Source organism: Neurospora tetrasperma (genome assembly GCF_000213175.1).
Source record: "Neurospora tetrasperma FGSC 2508 unplaced genomic scaffold NEUTE1scaffold_4, whole genome shotgun sequence".
NCBI classification, from domain to species: Eukaryota; Fungi; Ascomycota; class Sordariomycetes; order Sordariales; family Sordariaceae; genus Neurospora; species Neurospora tetrasperma.
Window position 1 is genome coordinate 530729 of NW_009799102.1, and position 16735 is coordinate 547463.

The following is a 16735-nucleotide window of genomic DNA, read 5'->3' on the forward strand; positions in this document are numbered from 1 at the left end:
ATGAATGAGAATGGGAACCAAAGAAAGGATTGGATATCTTTGAGGGGGAGTTGCCTGGTCATAAAGGACTGGGAAGGAAAGGGGGGTCGTCGGTTTATGAGGTTGATGCACAGAATGACGGGTAGGGCCTTTGCGTGGGATGGATAGGTAGGTAAAGCGAGGAAGTAGTAGTTGGGGGGAGGGAGGGGGTGTAATGGGGAGGCCGGGTCGGGTCGGGTCGGGATATGTAGGGAAGGGAGGTTGTGAGGGGCAAAAGGGAAAAGATGAAGGGACATATACTAATTTTGGGAGGACGGATGAATGAACAAAGGAAAGAATGAGGTAGATAATGTACTACCGGATGAACCGAGGTAGAATAACAGGCTCTACTTCATGGGGAGTTGAGAGTAAGTAGGATTAACTTGGAGCTTTGCATTGATGACCATCTATAAGCCAGTTAGTCTTCACAAACAGCGAAGAGTATAAGAAGAAAGGTGTTTGGTACAGGTACCTTATTTCTGAGGGCCGATGCATTTGGGAAGGAAAGGGAAGGAGGCGAAACTGAAGAGCTGTGATAAAGAAACAAAAAAGAGGGAAAAAAGAACAAGGAGGGAAAAATAAAAGAAAAACATACAACACCAGGGATTCGCTGGTCGTCACCGACCCAACTACTAGTCTGGCCCTCACTGGCTTATCTATGGGAGAGCGGACGGGATCCCGAGTTTTCCAGTGGGTATGGTCGTATGTGCTCTTTGTATCCTAACGTAGAGCTAATATTCAATGCTGTGTGTTTGGCTTCACTCACTCAGAAGTCCACTACGAGACTATAGGTGACCCCGACCACCATGGCACAATCAGAGCTACCACACACACACCATCTCCGTCAGATTCATGTCGATGCTGAGACTTTTTGCACCGTTTGCGCCCTGCGATCATGGAATGGCATGACATCCATTTTCACAACCTCATCAACCTACGCAATCTCCTACACCAACCTCAACAACGGCCACGTCCTCCTCCTCTCCCTCACCTCCCGCGCCGCAGCCTCCGCCTCTTCCACCGTCCTAAACCGTTCCGGCCACTCCACCCCCGGGATTACCCCCCGTTTACTCCTAAGCAAGAAAAACCCCATCCGTCTATAGGTCGGCAACCCGTCCATCATGTCCTCTCCCATCCCGGTCCCCAGCTTTTCCACCAAAAGCCCATGCATATACCTCGTCTGCCTCACTTCACCCAAGCCCACCAGCCTGACCATCAACACACCTACACTTTCTGGTCTTAGCGGGGTGAGTAGTGGCCGATCAAAGTAGATCCACCACGCCGACCGCCGCATAAGGCGAGCGTGGTGTTTGACGGTTCCCGAAGATTCGGATTTGGTGCGCCATTCGGCAAAGACTTGGGATAGGTCGATGGTTGTGATGCCGCTGTAGAGAAGGCCGCGGAGGATGAGGACAGAAGAGTCAAAGGCTGTGTAATCGGTGTATGTACCTTGTGGGTTGTAGTTGAGCGGCTTGATCTGTTCGATGACAATCATATCTTCGACTTTGTCGGTGGGTTGTGTGGTGAAGCAAATGCCGAAGCCGTGGTATGAGGGACAAGCGGCCCAGGACCAAGAGGGGTAGAGTTTGAGGACTTCGGTCGCGCGAGCATTGAATGAATTTTGTTGGGCATCTTCTTCGGGCCACCATTCGGGTTTGGGAATGGCATCGAGGTGGTAGGTGTCGCGACGCCAAAGGAGCTGGCGGATGAGGTCGCGCTTCCAGAGGCCGGCTATGCACCAGTCAATGTTTTGCTGGTGCTGAACTTGTTGGCTTGACTCTTGCTTTCTGGCTTCGGCTTCGACTTCGAATCGCTCCCAGAAGCGGTTGAAGACGCCTCTAAGAGCTACCAGCTTGTCGGACTGCTGCGTGAGCTGGGTGGTGGTGTAAATCTTGACAATCGTTTCCCATATCTCTGCGGGACTCATCGTCTCGCTAGCACTCTCCTTGCCCTTGGCAGAGGTGGTGATTAGGTCCGGGTGTTTAATGTTGTAGAATGCCTTGCCGAACGGAACCGACTCGGAAGCAAATTGCTCTCTACACTCCCAGTAGAGCTGTTGACCAAACTGAACTGTTCGCGCGGAAAGAAACCGCTCCTGATAGCACCATGCTCGTGTGTACAGCGGTGCATCCTGAATGTGCTCCCGCCAACTGCCGTCCTCCATACATCCCCAATGTTCTGTTGAGCCATCCTCAAGCGTGCGTGACAAAATGCAGGGCGAGGTAGCCGTGGGATAGCGGCTTACTTCTAGCCCATCCGCGTGCTTTCCTAGCACATTGGCGAGATTGAGATGGCCGTAGGAGTAGACATCCTGCATCATGGATGACTGGACTTTCCAATCTTCCAGGTCATCTTGGACAATACAAAGGGAGTCAATCCATACGTAACGAACGCCAAGGGCCCGACAAACGATCACAACGTCCTTATATACCTTAGGCCAGGCCTCTGTTGGAATCGCATGGCAGTAGGCGGCTCTGTTATGCTTCCTTAGACTGGTCTTTGATGTGTCCGCTGTCCACTGGTAACTCAGTGTGTTATACCGGACCTGGTCTACCCTGAAACCCTCCACTAGACGAATTGGTGAGCTATCATTGAGCCCGACATCGACCAGCCGCACCGTCTGTTCAAAGCCGAAAATGGAGTTCTTTCCGGGTGTTGCTGTCTTGCAGAGCTCATGCTTTTGAGTGCACTCGTCTACCCATCTCCGTAGCTGTTCGAAGGCGAGAGGGTCAAAGGTTGTGGCTGATGTTGGCTGAACGATGTCAACCTCCATGAGTCCAGCGTCCCCGATCCCTTCATAATGCCCTGGAGGATCAACCTCCTTGAAGACCCAGCGGCGTGGCCTGACATTTGGTTCCTCCGAACAGTTCCTGTCAGACAACAACACCGGGCGTGCTCTATAGAAGATTAAACCCCGTAGTTGCATGCCCATCCACCTACGCTCCCCCATTGCCGTCAATTTCAAAGAAATAGACCGAAGGTGTTGGTTTGAATCATGCTGGGCGGCGTGAAGCGAAACGCTGTACCGAAACTCCTTGTTGAGATCAAACCACGCAGGGTAGTCCTGCCGGTTAAACTTTAGAGATCCAGGCAATATACATTCCAAGAGAGCTCTGCATAGATGACACCCGGTAGAAGTTGCTGAAGCGTCGAGCTCCTCGACGCTAGGTTCGCGCACATTTCCTTTGGTGTCCACAAATTTGCCGATTGTATCCCCGTCCCAGGGCCATCGTCCGGAGGGAGGAAAGAGGTGTCCGCAATCTGGGCAAAGCTTGTTGACCTCTTTTGGCCAAAGCCCGGAGGTCATGATCGTAAACTGTATCGAGAAACAGCTTGGGGATCGAGGGGTTTGGTGACGTATGCTAGCGCGGAATATTTTCTGACACAAAGCCACCCGGTAGTATTCGCTTCCAGGAGCTATACTCTGATAGGATTAGATCTTTTTGTAGATCTTTGGCTTACATGGTGCCAAGCGATGAGTGTAAGCCGAGAAGTATATGCCGAGAGGCACAATTTTGATAAGGGGGTCGCTGTCTCGTTGATGTCGATTGTCAACTGCACGGCTTCTTCAGTTGCTCGTCGCAGTGAGGATCATGGTGTTTCTTTAACCATCATAGCCCCATTAGAACACGAGAACACGGGGTTGAGGTAGAGGGGCCCAACCGAGGTTATCGGATTGCGTGAATTGGATTTCTGTTGCCGCCGTAGATGTAGGAGACCCGGCCATGGGGGCGATGAATGTTGCGAGACATGGGGAATGTCGAGGAGATGCGAAGGCAATGTAGGAGAATAGCCAACAGCGAGGATTATGTTTGGATGCCAGGAGAAAGAAGTTCTTGCGGTGCGAGGGATGGCTCCCTTCTGTCCTGCTCGTGACCAGCCAAAGGTCAAAATGCACGGGGTCTGGGGGTTGCACGACCAAAAGGCAAGAGCGAGGAAGCAAAGTTCGAGGGAACGCAACTTGTGCCCTAACACAGCATTCACGCAAGAGCCAAACTTAAGCACTTTTGCTTTGGTGTCACGAACCAGGTGCCGCTGGGGTTGGAAAATCCTGGGACCAAGCATCTGGAGCTCCAGCAAGAAGGCTGATTCAAGAAATGTGGCAGGGGCCCGCTGAGCTTCAACTTCATCCGCGTAGGTGATGCCATCGGTCGTGAAATTAATAGGTGATTGAAAGGAAAGTAACACACAGCGTGGGCATAAGAATAAATCCCAGCTTGAGGAATCTTAGTCAAGGTCCTATAGGACATTGTCAGCGTCGTCGTGATGATTGTGTTGTCGCTGAAGTCAAGAGTGGACCCTCGAGCTTCGTTGAGGACTATCAGCAGGCACATCCGTAGGTACCGCTTGGCAATCCAAGAAAAAAGTGCAGGCGGCGGCAAGCGGCATCGCGAATCTGAGTTCCCAGCCGGCCGGCAGCGCAAAATGTCTGAACCTTCAAGTGAAGGCAGCCCGCTCCAAACGTGTCGCATCGCAAACTTTGCCCTGGCAGACACAACCAGTCATTCACCAGACACCCCAAGTTCGCAAAACATTCCATATCTTCTTTGCGTCCCAAGCTGTGGAAGCCCAAGAGCACAATGAAAAAAAAAAGTGTGATGTAGGCCGGTCAGACTTCCATCGAAACCCACCCCGCCCAAGCGCCCGAAGGCAGACCTTGAGAAAAAAATCGGGGTACAGATCATCGCCACTCTCTATACAATCTACTTATAAAGCAGATCGCCACCTTTGCAGGCAGGACGAGAGTAAAAAATAAAAGGACCTCACTGTTGGGAAACGAGGATATAATTCATCAACCCGGGTGGGATCTGTGGCTCCTTTAGGGAACACAAAAGAGGACAAATACTATAGAAATGATTCTCCTGTTGGTGGGTAATGTGGTTAGCGTCATAGGTACGTTGCCAAAGAGCATCGATCTCCCTGGAGGAGAGCAGAGCCCAATAGTAGTTAGGGGGGTACTCACTGAAGTATTGTCGACATGAAGAAAAAAAAAAGAAAAAAAGGGCCAAAATCCAGGCGGGGAGGAGGATGTTTTATACCCTTCCAGATACCCTTCGCTGGTCTGTGCACATGTGCAAATCTGGGGGTCCACTAGGGGACTTTTTAGTGGGTCAGCCTTACAAAATCTGCCGGATCGGGTTCCAGAAGTGCAAAAGAAGGTGGACCACCTGGTTTCTGCCAGGCCACTCCGCCAAAATTTCTCACGATGCCGTTTGCGACACCAGGTTCTGCTCCTCGACAACATGGAATTTTGGCATGAAAAGGCGGCAATGAGAGAATACAGTGCTGTTTCTGTTTGTTTTGATGAGCATGTAACTCTGCGAGTCCATCAACATTATCTGGCGCAGTTTTTAGGCGATCTGAAAACCTCCCGAGATGGCCATGTCCGTATCCTTCGCGGCAATAAGCACTTGTTGGCACAACAACACCAGCGCATTCCTACAGAGGGCCTGTGATGGCGCAAACATCATTGAATGGCTGGACTCGCCACGCGGTACTCAAAATTCGGAAAGATTGGTCGGTCTTGAAAGGGATATAATCGATCTACTCAAGTCTCTTCTACCATCCTGTCTTACCATGATGACTTTCAAGACCATCAACATCTAATCAACATGCCCCCGGCTTCACATCAACAACATACAACCTCTCCCCCTCAATCCACTTCCCAACCTCAGGCGACACCAACCTCCTCAACTTCCCCCACTCCTCCCTCTCCGCCGCCTTTCTCGCATACGTACTACTCACAATCTCCTCCCCATCCCTCCTCCCCTCCACCAGCTCAATCCTCTCTGCCCACTCCTTACTCCCCCCAATCTTCGCCAGCCCCTCCTCACTCAACAAGCTCTCCAGATACGCCATCTGCTCCTGCTTACCTCCCCACTCATCATTCGTCCGCAGCGTCACCCTTAACTTGGCCCGCTTGAACATCGGATCCAGCGCTTGCTGTATCGGTGACCCCTTCCGGCTTTGATCATGCGCGTGCGCCGTGACCTGCGTGGCAGGGCCGTAGTACTTTGGATCAAAGATACGGATCAACGTGTCAAAGCCTACCAGGATGACTTGTGTCATTGTATCCTCCTCTCCCTCTTCTTTTGGGGGTTTGTAAAACTTGGACTCAGCTATCACCCGGCTCTTTTCGTGGAAGTAGGGTTTCGATGTTAGACCGATATCGACGCTGATATCTACTGGTAGTCCTTGCTTTTGTTGTTCTTCCTCCGCCGCCTCCAATTGACTACTATCGTGGATTTGCGGCTTCTCTGGTTTTGGCCCCGGACCGGAAGCTGGCGACACCTCGTTGGTACTTTCGCCCGCTTCCCCTCTTAGAGCCCGTTGTACGTCGTGAGCAAAGGCCCACATCATGGCTAGTCGCTGGTCAAAGGCCGCTGGCTTGGGCGCCTTGTCGGCGTTGACGACTGCTAGGAGGAGAAGGAGTCGTAACCCGCTCATGTCCTTTTCATCTTCTCCCTTTCTCTTCTTCTTGATGACATCGTGCACTGCCGAGGTAGCCATGCGCAGATGCGCCAGTGTAGGCGGGTTGAAGCTCGAGTCCAGCACGATCAGAGTGTGCGGTCGCTTCGTCGGTGGGATCGGTACTGGAGATTGTGGATGAAGGAGTTTCCCTTGTGCGTCGTGGGCAGCAGCGGCGGAAGCTGAAGCATTACTGCTACTTGCTGGAGGGGCTGTGCAGACAACTTGAAAGTTTTGCGGCGAGTCAGTGGAGGATTGGAACGCGGAGAGGGCGCGGGAGAAGAAGTCGGTTAGATGACGGCGGGAGGTGGCGCTGCGGAGGAGGAGGGATTGCGAGCGTTCGAGCATGTCGTCGCGGGGCATCGTTGTCGGTTTGTTATCGGCTACAGTTTGACATTGAAGGCACAGCGTCAATGTACTTTGGAGCAGTGTTCGCGTGAATAGAGTTGATGTTTGTCGAATGATAGGTACCTCTAGATGTTGATGACGACGAGCGGGAGGTTGCCGGTGGATGGTGTGACAAATACCACCCCACTGTGGGGGGATTGCGGGGGAGCTTGGAGCTACGTACCCCTGAAATGAGGTCCAAGGATCCCTGAAGCTCATCAGCAAGCAAGCTGCCTTGTGCAACCTCAACTGAGGTGCCCTCGGCATTTGCTGAACTGAACATTCAGCTACACCAACTTACACTCGATCTTGAACTGCTCTGGCTCTGTTCTTTCATCAAAAGAAAAAAAAATATTCAATATAGAGTTCGAACTTGGCCTGGCCGTTTGACTGCTTAACCCCGGATACATAGAGGTAGCCCATGCGGTTTCGATACTCCATTGTTCATTAACACCCACAATCACAATCGTTATTCGCATATCCAGAGCTTTACAACTAGAAAAGGGGAAAAAAAATATAAGATAAAAAACATACAACACCTGGGATTCGCTGGTCGTCACCGACCCAACTACTAGTCAGGCAATATGTCTTCTTACGCGAAAGAGTAGCAAGGGCAGAAAAGTGCACATTTGGTCACGTGTGGAGGGTAGAAAATAGAACCCCCAGCTCCCGAATTGCTAACGGCCCCCTTCCGTTTAAAACGGATTGAGAACGCTAATTAATAAGACCCACTTCTTTCTATACTTTAATTCGCGAAAAACTTTTTAGCAAATTGTAACCTTAGCAGTGGGTTATTCGTACCCCTAGGCGTTTGTTTTTACTACGCTTAAAGAAAGATTTATAAATATTATAAGAAATATATATTAATATCCTAAATCCTTAACGCATTTTACTATATTTCTAAAACGAAAAGTATAAAGTTATTTTAATTTAGGATCGTTCTATCCTATTATTATTGTAATAGCCTAATTACCCGTCGTAATTATATAAAATTATTTGAGTAACCAAATTACTAGTTTTAATTAATTATATCCTTTAGAATATAGTTTAATAATATAGTAGTCTACTAGCACTATAATAATTATTCTATCATTTAGGGTCGTTCTAGTATTTTATAGAATAGTTTTTATTTAAGATCGTTTTAATTTAAAATTATTCCAATTTAGGATTATTCTAATTTAGGATTATTTTAGCTTATAATTGCCTTAGAATCGTTCTACTTTAAAATCGTTCTAGTTTAAAATTATTCTAATTTAGGATCGTTCTAATTTAGGATTATTTTAACTCTAAATTATTCTAGCTCTAAATCATTCTACCTAAGGATTGTTCTAACTTAGGATTGTTCTAACTTAAAATTATTCTAATTTATATACTAAATTCAAAAAATAAACCGTTATACTTATTACCTATAAGATAACCTTAATTGTATTACTTAAGTATATAGGAGAGAATATAATAGAGTAGGATATATATATTTATATAGTTAAACCTATAAAAGATAGGATAATATTCGCTTACTAACGAATATCAAAGTAATTATAACCCTATAATAAACAATTAGAATAAGGGTAAGAATAGAAGTTTAAGAGGTTGGTTAAACCTACTCTAATTTTAAAGTTTTAATAATAAGCCAAACTATTTGTACTTTTATTAGACTTTTAACTACCTCTTTTGAATAAAAGGATTCAAATACAATTATATTTTTAATTAAATAGAGAAATCATTCTATAAATAGCTATAAAGTAAAGAGGAGGAGGATTTTATTAATTCTTAATTATTATTTAATATTTATTTCTTTGCTTTACTTCCCTTTTTCTCTCTTTTATAATAAATAGATTCAAAATTAGCTAATTTAGAATAAATTAATTTTAATATATTAATTTACTATAATTTATAACCCTACTTACGCTATAGATTTATAAATAGTATAAATTATTACGCTAGTTATTAGTATATTATTACTAATTTTATAAACTTATAATAGAAAACTACAGCTTTTACCTAACCTAAGTAATTAATTTAGCGCTCTAAACCTTCTAAATCCATAAATACTTAACCTTAAAAAAGAAATAGTATTTCGGTAATTAGTATATAATTAGAAGGAAATTGCTAGTTATCTTACACTTAATAAAATAATAATATAGAGCCCTATATTCCTTTATAATTCAGAGAAAATACTATATTCTAATTTCTTTTTATTACAAATTTAAATAAATATATAAACCTACTAAGCTATTAGAATATAGTAACCTTACTTATAATTAAATAGTATAACCTTAAACTCTCTATTATAATTATATTTTTAATATTATCCTTAATAGTATTTTTATTTTCCTTTTTAATATATTCATAAATTTAACCGAATTCTCTTTCTCCGTATCCTTACTTACTAACTATAATACCTTCCTAAAAATTATAAAACTAAAGTATTCTTTAATACTTCTATAATTAAATTTAATATAATTAATTCTAAAAATTTATAAGTCTTTTCTAATTGAAATAGGAATTAGCTAAATATTTAATAAAAGAGTAGAATTGTGTGATTAATATTATTGCCAAATTATTTTATTAGTATAAGAATACCTTAATGAGGCTAAATATAAATTTTTCCTACTAACGGAGGACTGAATCTATTTTAAAATCGCTCTTTAGTATAAGTTTATACCTATCTCTAATTACTATATTTATAATAGAGACTTTAGAAAAGTCGCTAGTATAGAACTTAATACTAATATTAAAACGAATCTCTAAGGGAATTATATAATACTTATATATAATAGAAGCTCTATTTTATAATATTTGATATATAATATAATAAATAATTTAAATTTTATACTTTATTATATAATTATACTTTATGTACTATTTTAATTCAATATCAAAGTGTCGCTTCTTATTCGTATAGGATAATTACTCTATTTTAAGTACTATATTAATTAATATAATTTTAATATCAGTTATAGTACCCTAGGGTAGGCCCGTTCTATTATAATACCCTCTTACTTACTATAAATAATCTTTTATAATAAATACCCTTCTATTTAATTCCTATTTTCAATTATATTCGGCCGCCTTTTATACTTAATTATTTTATTAATATAAAAATACTTCAATAAAGTTGAATATAGGATTTTTATTGTAAGTTAGAATAATTCAAATTTGAAAGAATTTTGAATTAAAACAATCCTAAATTAGAATAATCCTAAATTAGAACGATCTCAAATTAGAACAATCTTTAGCTAAGAACAATACTAAGCTAAAATAATCCCAAACTAGAATAATCCTAAACTAATATAATTCTAAACTAAAATAATTTTAAATTAGAACAATTCTAAGCTAGAACGATTCTAAGCTAGAATAATTCTAAATTAGAATAATCTTTAATTAAAACAATCCTTAGTTAGAATAATTTAAGAAATTATAAGTATATTTAGGCTTCTACTCTTATATTTAACTGCCTTTCTTTATATTTAAATTCGAATTTAGGATTAAATAATAAGCCTTCAAATCCAAACTAGTATAATAATAAGCTAGAACAATCCTAAACTAGAATAATCCTAAGCTAGAACGATCCTAAATTAGAATAATCTTTAATTAGAATAATTCCAAGTTAGAATAATCCTAAATTAGAATAATCTTAAGCTAGAACAGTCCTAAATTAAAATAATCCTAATTTAAAATAATCCTAAATTAGAACGATTCTAAATTAGAACGATTATAATCCTAAGCTATAAAGAATCTTTTTACCGCCCTTACTAAATCCAAATAGGGTTTTTAATTGAGTAGGGTATTTTAAAATAGAAGGAAATTAGAAGGAAAAACTAAAATAAATAAAAGAATATTAATCAAAGTATTAAAGAAACTCTAATTATAATATATTCTAGAGTATTCTAATATATTATTTTTAAATCCTACTTTTATCTATTACTATTAAAAAATATCTAAATAATCTAAGTCGGCTTCCGCTATATATTTATTATATTAGTATTAAATCTTCGCTTTAACCTTCGAATATCTAATCCTTAAAATTATCCTTATTAATTCCTATATTATAATAAGTTTATACGTATATATTTATATAATCGAAAATAATAAATAATAATAGATCTAAGAAATATAATATATCTCTACGATTTCTATATAGGATAAAATATATACTTAAGCCCTAAATAAAGTAGTATTTTTTTAATAATTAATAGTAATTAGAAAGTAAATAGAACTAATAATTATTAATATTCTAATTACTACGGCTAAAATAAATATTTTATATTCCAATACTGTAATTATAGAAAATAGGTTAGAAAATTCAATTAAATAGTATTTTACTTTATATCCTCTATTTTAAACTTTCTTATACGCTCCTTAACTTATACTCCTAGGGTACCGAAGAATTCTTCCGAATTTCTTCTATATTAATCTAATAATACAAATTATAAATAATGAAAGTCTCTACCAGCTTATATAGTAATTTTGTAGTCTAGTGCCTCCTAATACAATTTTTATATTGAATAAATATCAAAATTAAATTATTAATCTAAAGTTTAACTAAAGTAATAGATAAGAATAAGAATTATAAATATAATAATCTTACCTAAATATAATAATATACCTATTTCATATATATATTAAATTTAATGAAAATCGGATCCTCTAATATATATATAATACTAAACTCGCTATCTTTATTCGTAATTAGATTTATAGAGTTGAATATTATTAAAGGATCTAATAAAATTATAAAATATATATATTCTATCTACTAATTAAATAAGGAGGTAATGAAAAGTTTTCTATTTTCCTTTTTAATAATAATTATAGTATAAACGCCGAAATTACTATATTTAAAAATAAAACGGTAGAGAAATATAGGATACCTAACAAGAATATATTATATATTAAGCGGGAATATATATAGTACTATATATAAAAGAGACTATTTTACTATTAATATAATAGGGCTTACTATTTCTTCGTTATCCTCCTACCTAATTATATTACTTTCTTCGCGAATTGTAATTTCGATTTTAGATTTTAGGACGTACATCCAAAACTCGTATATTAAAGCAACGGCTATAGAAAGGGAATCTAATTTGAATTTAAATAGCCAGTTAAAAAAAATACTCGGCAGTAAAATCGTATAGAGGATTATAATTAAATAGAGTAGTACGGATATAAACTAGTTAATTTAGAACGAGAAGTTAATATAAATATATTAATTGCGCTCTAATTCTTATAACAGATAAAATAGAGAAGGATAAAAAACGTATAGAAAAAAACATGCTTATATTTTATAATTATAATTAAAATCCTTCTATATATTAATCTCTCCTTCCGCCTTCTTAAAGATAAAGAGTCGGCAATTACTTAGGTCCTAAAGAAGTATAGTAAAATTCATACTTAAATACTAAATAGGTACGCGAAAATATAATAACCGAAAAGTTTAAATATTCGGTTTTAAATATAATAGGTTATAAACGGCTACTTTAAAACGAACTTTAAAAATCTATTATTTAATTAAAGCCCTATTAAAACTGGGTATATTAATATTACTACGAGCTAGGCGAATAATTATATTTAATTTATTATATATTTAAATATAAATACCCTAAGTAAGAGTAAATTCGGTTCAATTTCCCTAGTTTTTAATTATTAATATTTAGTAATATTATACTTTATTTATATAAGTATTCGAACCCTTACTAATTAAAAGTATATTTATAATACGTATATTTAAATTATCTTTAATCTTTTAAATTAAGAATTTAACATTCTAAATATTTTAGAAAGGATTTTACGCGTTACGAATCAGATCTAAAAGGTATATACTATTATAAGGATAATTATTAGGTATCGATAGCCAATTATTATACTAATATATATTAATAAATTAAAAAGGTTTATTGAAAGGTTAGAGGTACTGTCTAATATAGTAGAATTATACTTAATATTAGAAAGAGGTTAGAAATTTTAAACGAGGTTGTATATAATATATTACTACCTGGATGAAAATTAAATAATTGGTGGCTATAGAATCCTTATTAGTAAATTAGTATTATATAGATATTGAAAAGTAATCTTGGATAGTTAAAGAAAATCTATTAGTTTTTAATTTTAAATATTACCTTTCTATTTATATTTATACTATACGCTCTTTACCTGATTATAATCTTTTATATTAATGCTGATATAATTCTATTAAATATTTCCGGATTCGAATATAATTTTTATAGTATTTTAACGTTTAATTAAATTAATTAAATTAGTAGTAATTAAAGTCTATAAGAAGCCTATAATTCTTTTACTTATAATAGAGCCGGAGACTTCTATAGTCCTACAAAATCCTATAAAGCTATAAAAATAGTAATAACTTTCTAATAGAGAGCTAAAACATTCTAGAAACGGATTAATTATTTTAAGGTTGCTTCTTAAAATAAAACGAATAATAAGGACCTATTAGGTCCCGGAGCTCCGTTAGACTATTTAGGGCAATTTTTCCAAATACGTAAAAAATAGTTAAATAAATAAGTATTTAAATTTAAAGAGGAACTAGTTATTAAAGGGGTAGGTAATCCTTAAATAGAAAGAAACCTCTTAACTAAAGCCAATTTTAATAAATACTTCGACCTATAAAGGATAATTAACCCGTTAATCGTTAAAGATAAAGTAATAAATATAAATATTCTAATTACCCTAAGCAGCCAATTGTACTTTTTATTATTTTTTATAAATAAATTAATAAAATTATAAAAGCTCCTAAATAAATCGTTCTAACAGCTAAGAAAGATTTTCTACTATATAGCTACCAATTTCAATATTTTAATAAAAGAGGGAATAACTAAAATGTTAAGCTTAAATGAAGTTTATTATAGCTATTATATAATATGAATTATATATATAACTAGCTGAGGTACCGGGGCGCTATTCGGCAGTTAGTAAATTAAAATATATAAACAAATGGATAAATAGATAGATTTAGAATAGGGAGGGGGTAGGACGAAGCTATATTAATATATATAAGTGCTAATAAAGCGGATTCTAATAATTCTAAACCTATAATTAAAACTATAAATTATATTGAAATCTATTATAAAGTTAGCCTCTCCATTATAAATTATAAGCGAAGGATACGGATTAATTAAGCTACCAGTATATAATCAGTATATAATTACTATATAAAGGCTAAGTAATATAACTATAATAAGAAAATAAGGCTTATAAGTAGGTTTAGACTTATAGAGGTAAATTAGGCTTATAAAGGTAGGTTAGGTTTATAAAGGTAGGCTAGGCTTATAGGAATAAACTAATTTATAATTAATAAATCGGATTATTATAATTAGAGATATGAAGTATAAAGGGCGATTAGGGAATTTAAATTATTGAATAGTTTATTACCTTCAATTATTTTATTTAAGTAAATTAGACTACTATTCATTATACTCTCCTAATAACTATCAAATTTAATAAGTATAGTAGGCGATATTCTAAAATATTATTAAAATTATTAAAAAGGCTTACTAATATACTTATAATCTTTACTACACTTCCTATATACTTTAAAACTAAGCATTTTATTATTAAACGCAAAAGTAATTAAAATATGAACTTTCTCTCTCTTATTTCTATTATTTAGTACTATAATATTCGTATTACTAATCTTTAATTCTATTTAATTATTTTCGTTAAGAGTATTAATTTTAAAGAGCCTTTCGTATCCAGCGGTCGTAAATATACCTACTAAATTAGTAGTAAAATTAAAACTAATAACAAGCGTATTAATACTACTTAAAATAATAGTATTATATAAGCCTCTATACTTTATTATATAGGGACACTAAGGAGTAAGTTTAATATATTAAATATATACCAGCGGGGTAGAATAGTAAACTCTATGGAGAGTATATTATAGTTTATTTAAATTATTAGAATAATATAGTTTCCAATAGCTTTAATATCCTATATCTCCTTCGTATTTATTAAATATACTATATTATATACCTTTATAATTACTTTATTATTATTTACCTAATAATAGTAATAAAATAAATATAGTGTAAAGATATTTTACGCGCTGTCTGAATAAATAAATTATATACCGGACTATTAATTATATGGTTAATACCCGGAATTTATATAAATAGTAACGCTAAAATTATTTATTTAATTATTACTACGTAAATATTTATAGTATTTTAGTATAAAAATAATTATATATATTTATTATTATATATTTGCTCCCTTGAAGAAAGATAGTTAATTATAGCAACTAGCGTTAACGAATATTATAGTAGATAGGGGTAGGTAATAATATTACTCTATTTAAATAAGTTCGGCTTTAAATAATAATATTAGTATTTGAATAAGAGAAAAAATTTGAATAGTCTTATAGATTTTTACTTATTAAAGCTGAAGACGAAATATATATTTATATTTAGAGGGAGGCTACTATACTTTCTACTTTAGGTTCAAATCTAAATCTAAATAACTTATAGAAAAACCTACCCATATATACCTAGAGTATATAGGAAGTATAATAAAGATTATAAATATACTAGTAAACTTCTTTAATGATTTTAATAATACTTTAAAGTATTACCTACTATATTTATTAAATTCTATAATTCTTTAAAAAAGTAATAAATAACTTTAATATTTATAGTATTATTCTTTAACGGGCTAGGAGAGGCGCTAAGGGAAAATATAATAATACTTTTAATACTATCCGAAATAGGCTAAAGGGAGTAATTAATATATAACGAATAATAATTTGGATTTCCTTAAATAGGATAATTAATTTAGTAAAAAAGGGGGAAACTATTTTTATATCCACCTTTCCTTCCCCTTTAATAACCCTTACTTAATAATAAGTATAATAAAGTATTTTTTAAACCTAGAGTAGGCTTAGCCGACTTCTAAAAGATCTATTCTTATTATTATTATTACTTCTTTTTTATAAGCTATATTAAAACTATTCTATAAATAGTAGGTATAATAGTATATTCTAAAAACTGGAGTAGGTTTAACCTACTATTAATAATTCTATTCTTATTATTATCCTTACCTCCTATCAGTATAACTTTCCGTTAATATTAGAAAACGAACTATTATACTTATTATTTATAGGAAATTCTAATTGTATTATTTAAGAATTTCCGAACGGTGAAGTTATTATTTTTTAGTAAAGTGTTTTAATTATATAAGTGAAAATATAGAAATTAATCAAATCAAGTGATATAGGAATATAATTACGAGCTGTTTCGAATAATTTATAAGGGTAAATAATAAAGTAAATAGTATTTAGTCTTTCCATATATAAAAAGATAGTTATATAGTAGGACTTTAAAGGTATAAATAATATATATTTATAAAGGGATTTTAAATAAATAGAATAATTTTGGGTACTTTAATATTAAAGTAAAAAAGGCGAACCGAAGGTTACTATACAAAGGAATCCCTTTATAAAATTCCTTATCTTATTATAAATTTATTTTATATAGAATTATATAGCTGGGTAAATATAATTAAAGAGTATATACCTAATAGATTCTTTTAATATATTAGTAATATTTAATATATATAATACTATATATTATATAATATTATTAATTATTAATATTACTACGCTCTTATTAAACTCGGCGATTAATTATATACTAAGAATTAATTAAGAATAGTCTTTTAACTGAAGCGTTGGTAACAATTAATAAATTTTAAGTACAATATATTAAATTTTTCTTTTTATTATTTTAGCTAATAGTATTTTTTATCTACCTAAAGTAGAAACGAAATACATTTAGAATTATTATTACCCTTACTACTAGAGGTTATTAGAATTTATATTAGCGCCGAACTATAAGGACGTTTT

The 16735-nt window shown here is 35.3% G+C and overlaps 2 protein-coding genes across 2 annotated transcripts; both read right to left on the minus strand.

Annotated features, from left to right (window-relative positions):
- Window positions 1-964: 964 nt before the first annotated feature.
- On the minus strand, window positions 965-3325 carry NEUTE1DRAFT_122781 (uncharacterized protein; the record flags this gene model as incomplete). The annotated part of the gene is made up of 1 exon (XM_009853505.1): window positions 965-3325. One exon carries the CDS (start codon window positions 3323-3325, stop codon window positions 965-967), a length of 2361 nt encoding a protein of 786 aa, XP_009851807.1.
- Window positions 3326-5537: 2212 nt separating this feature from the next.
- On the minus strand, window positions 5538-6942 carry NEUTE1DRAFT_146930 (uncharacterized protein; the record flags this gene model as incomplete). The annotated part of the gene is made up of 1 exon (XM_009853506.1): window positions 5538-6942. The coding sequence occupies one exon, from the start codon at window positions 6847-6849 to the stop codon at window positions 5626-5628; it is 1224 nt and encodes a 407-aa protein (XP_009851808.1).
- Window positions 6943-16735: the final 9793 nt, after the last annotated feature.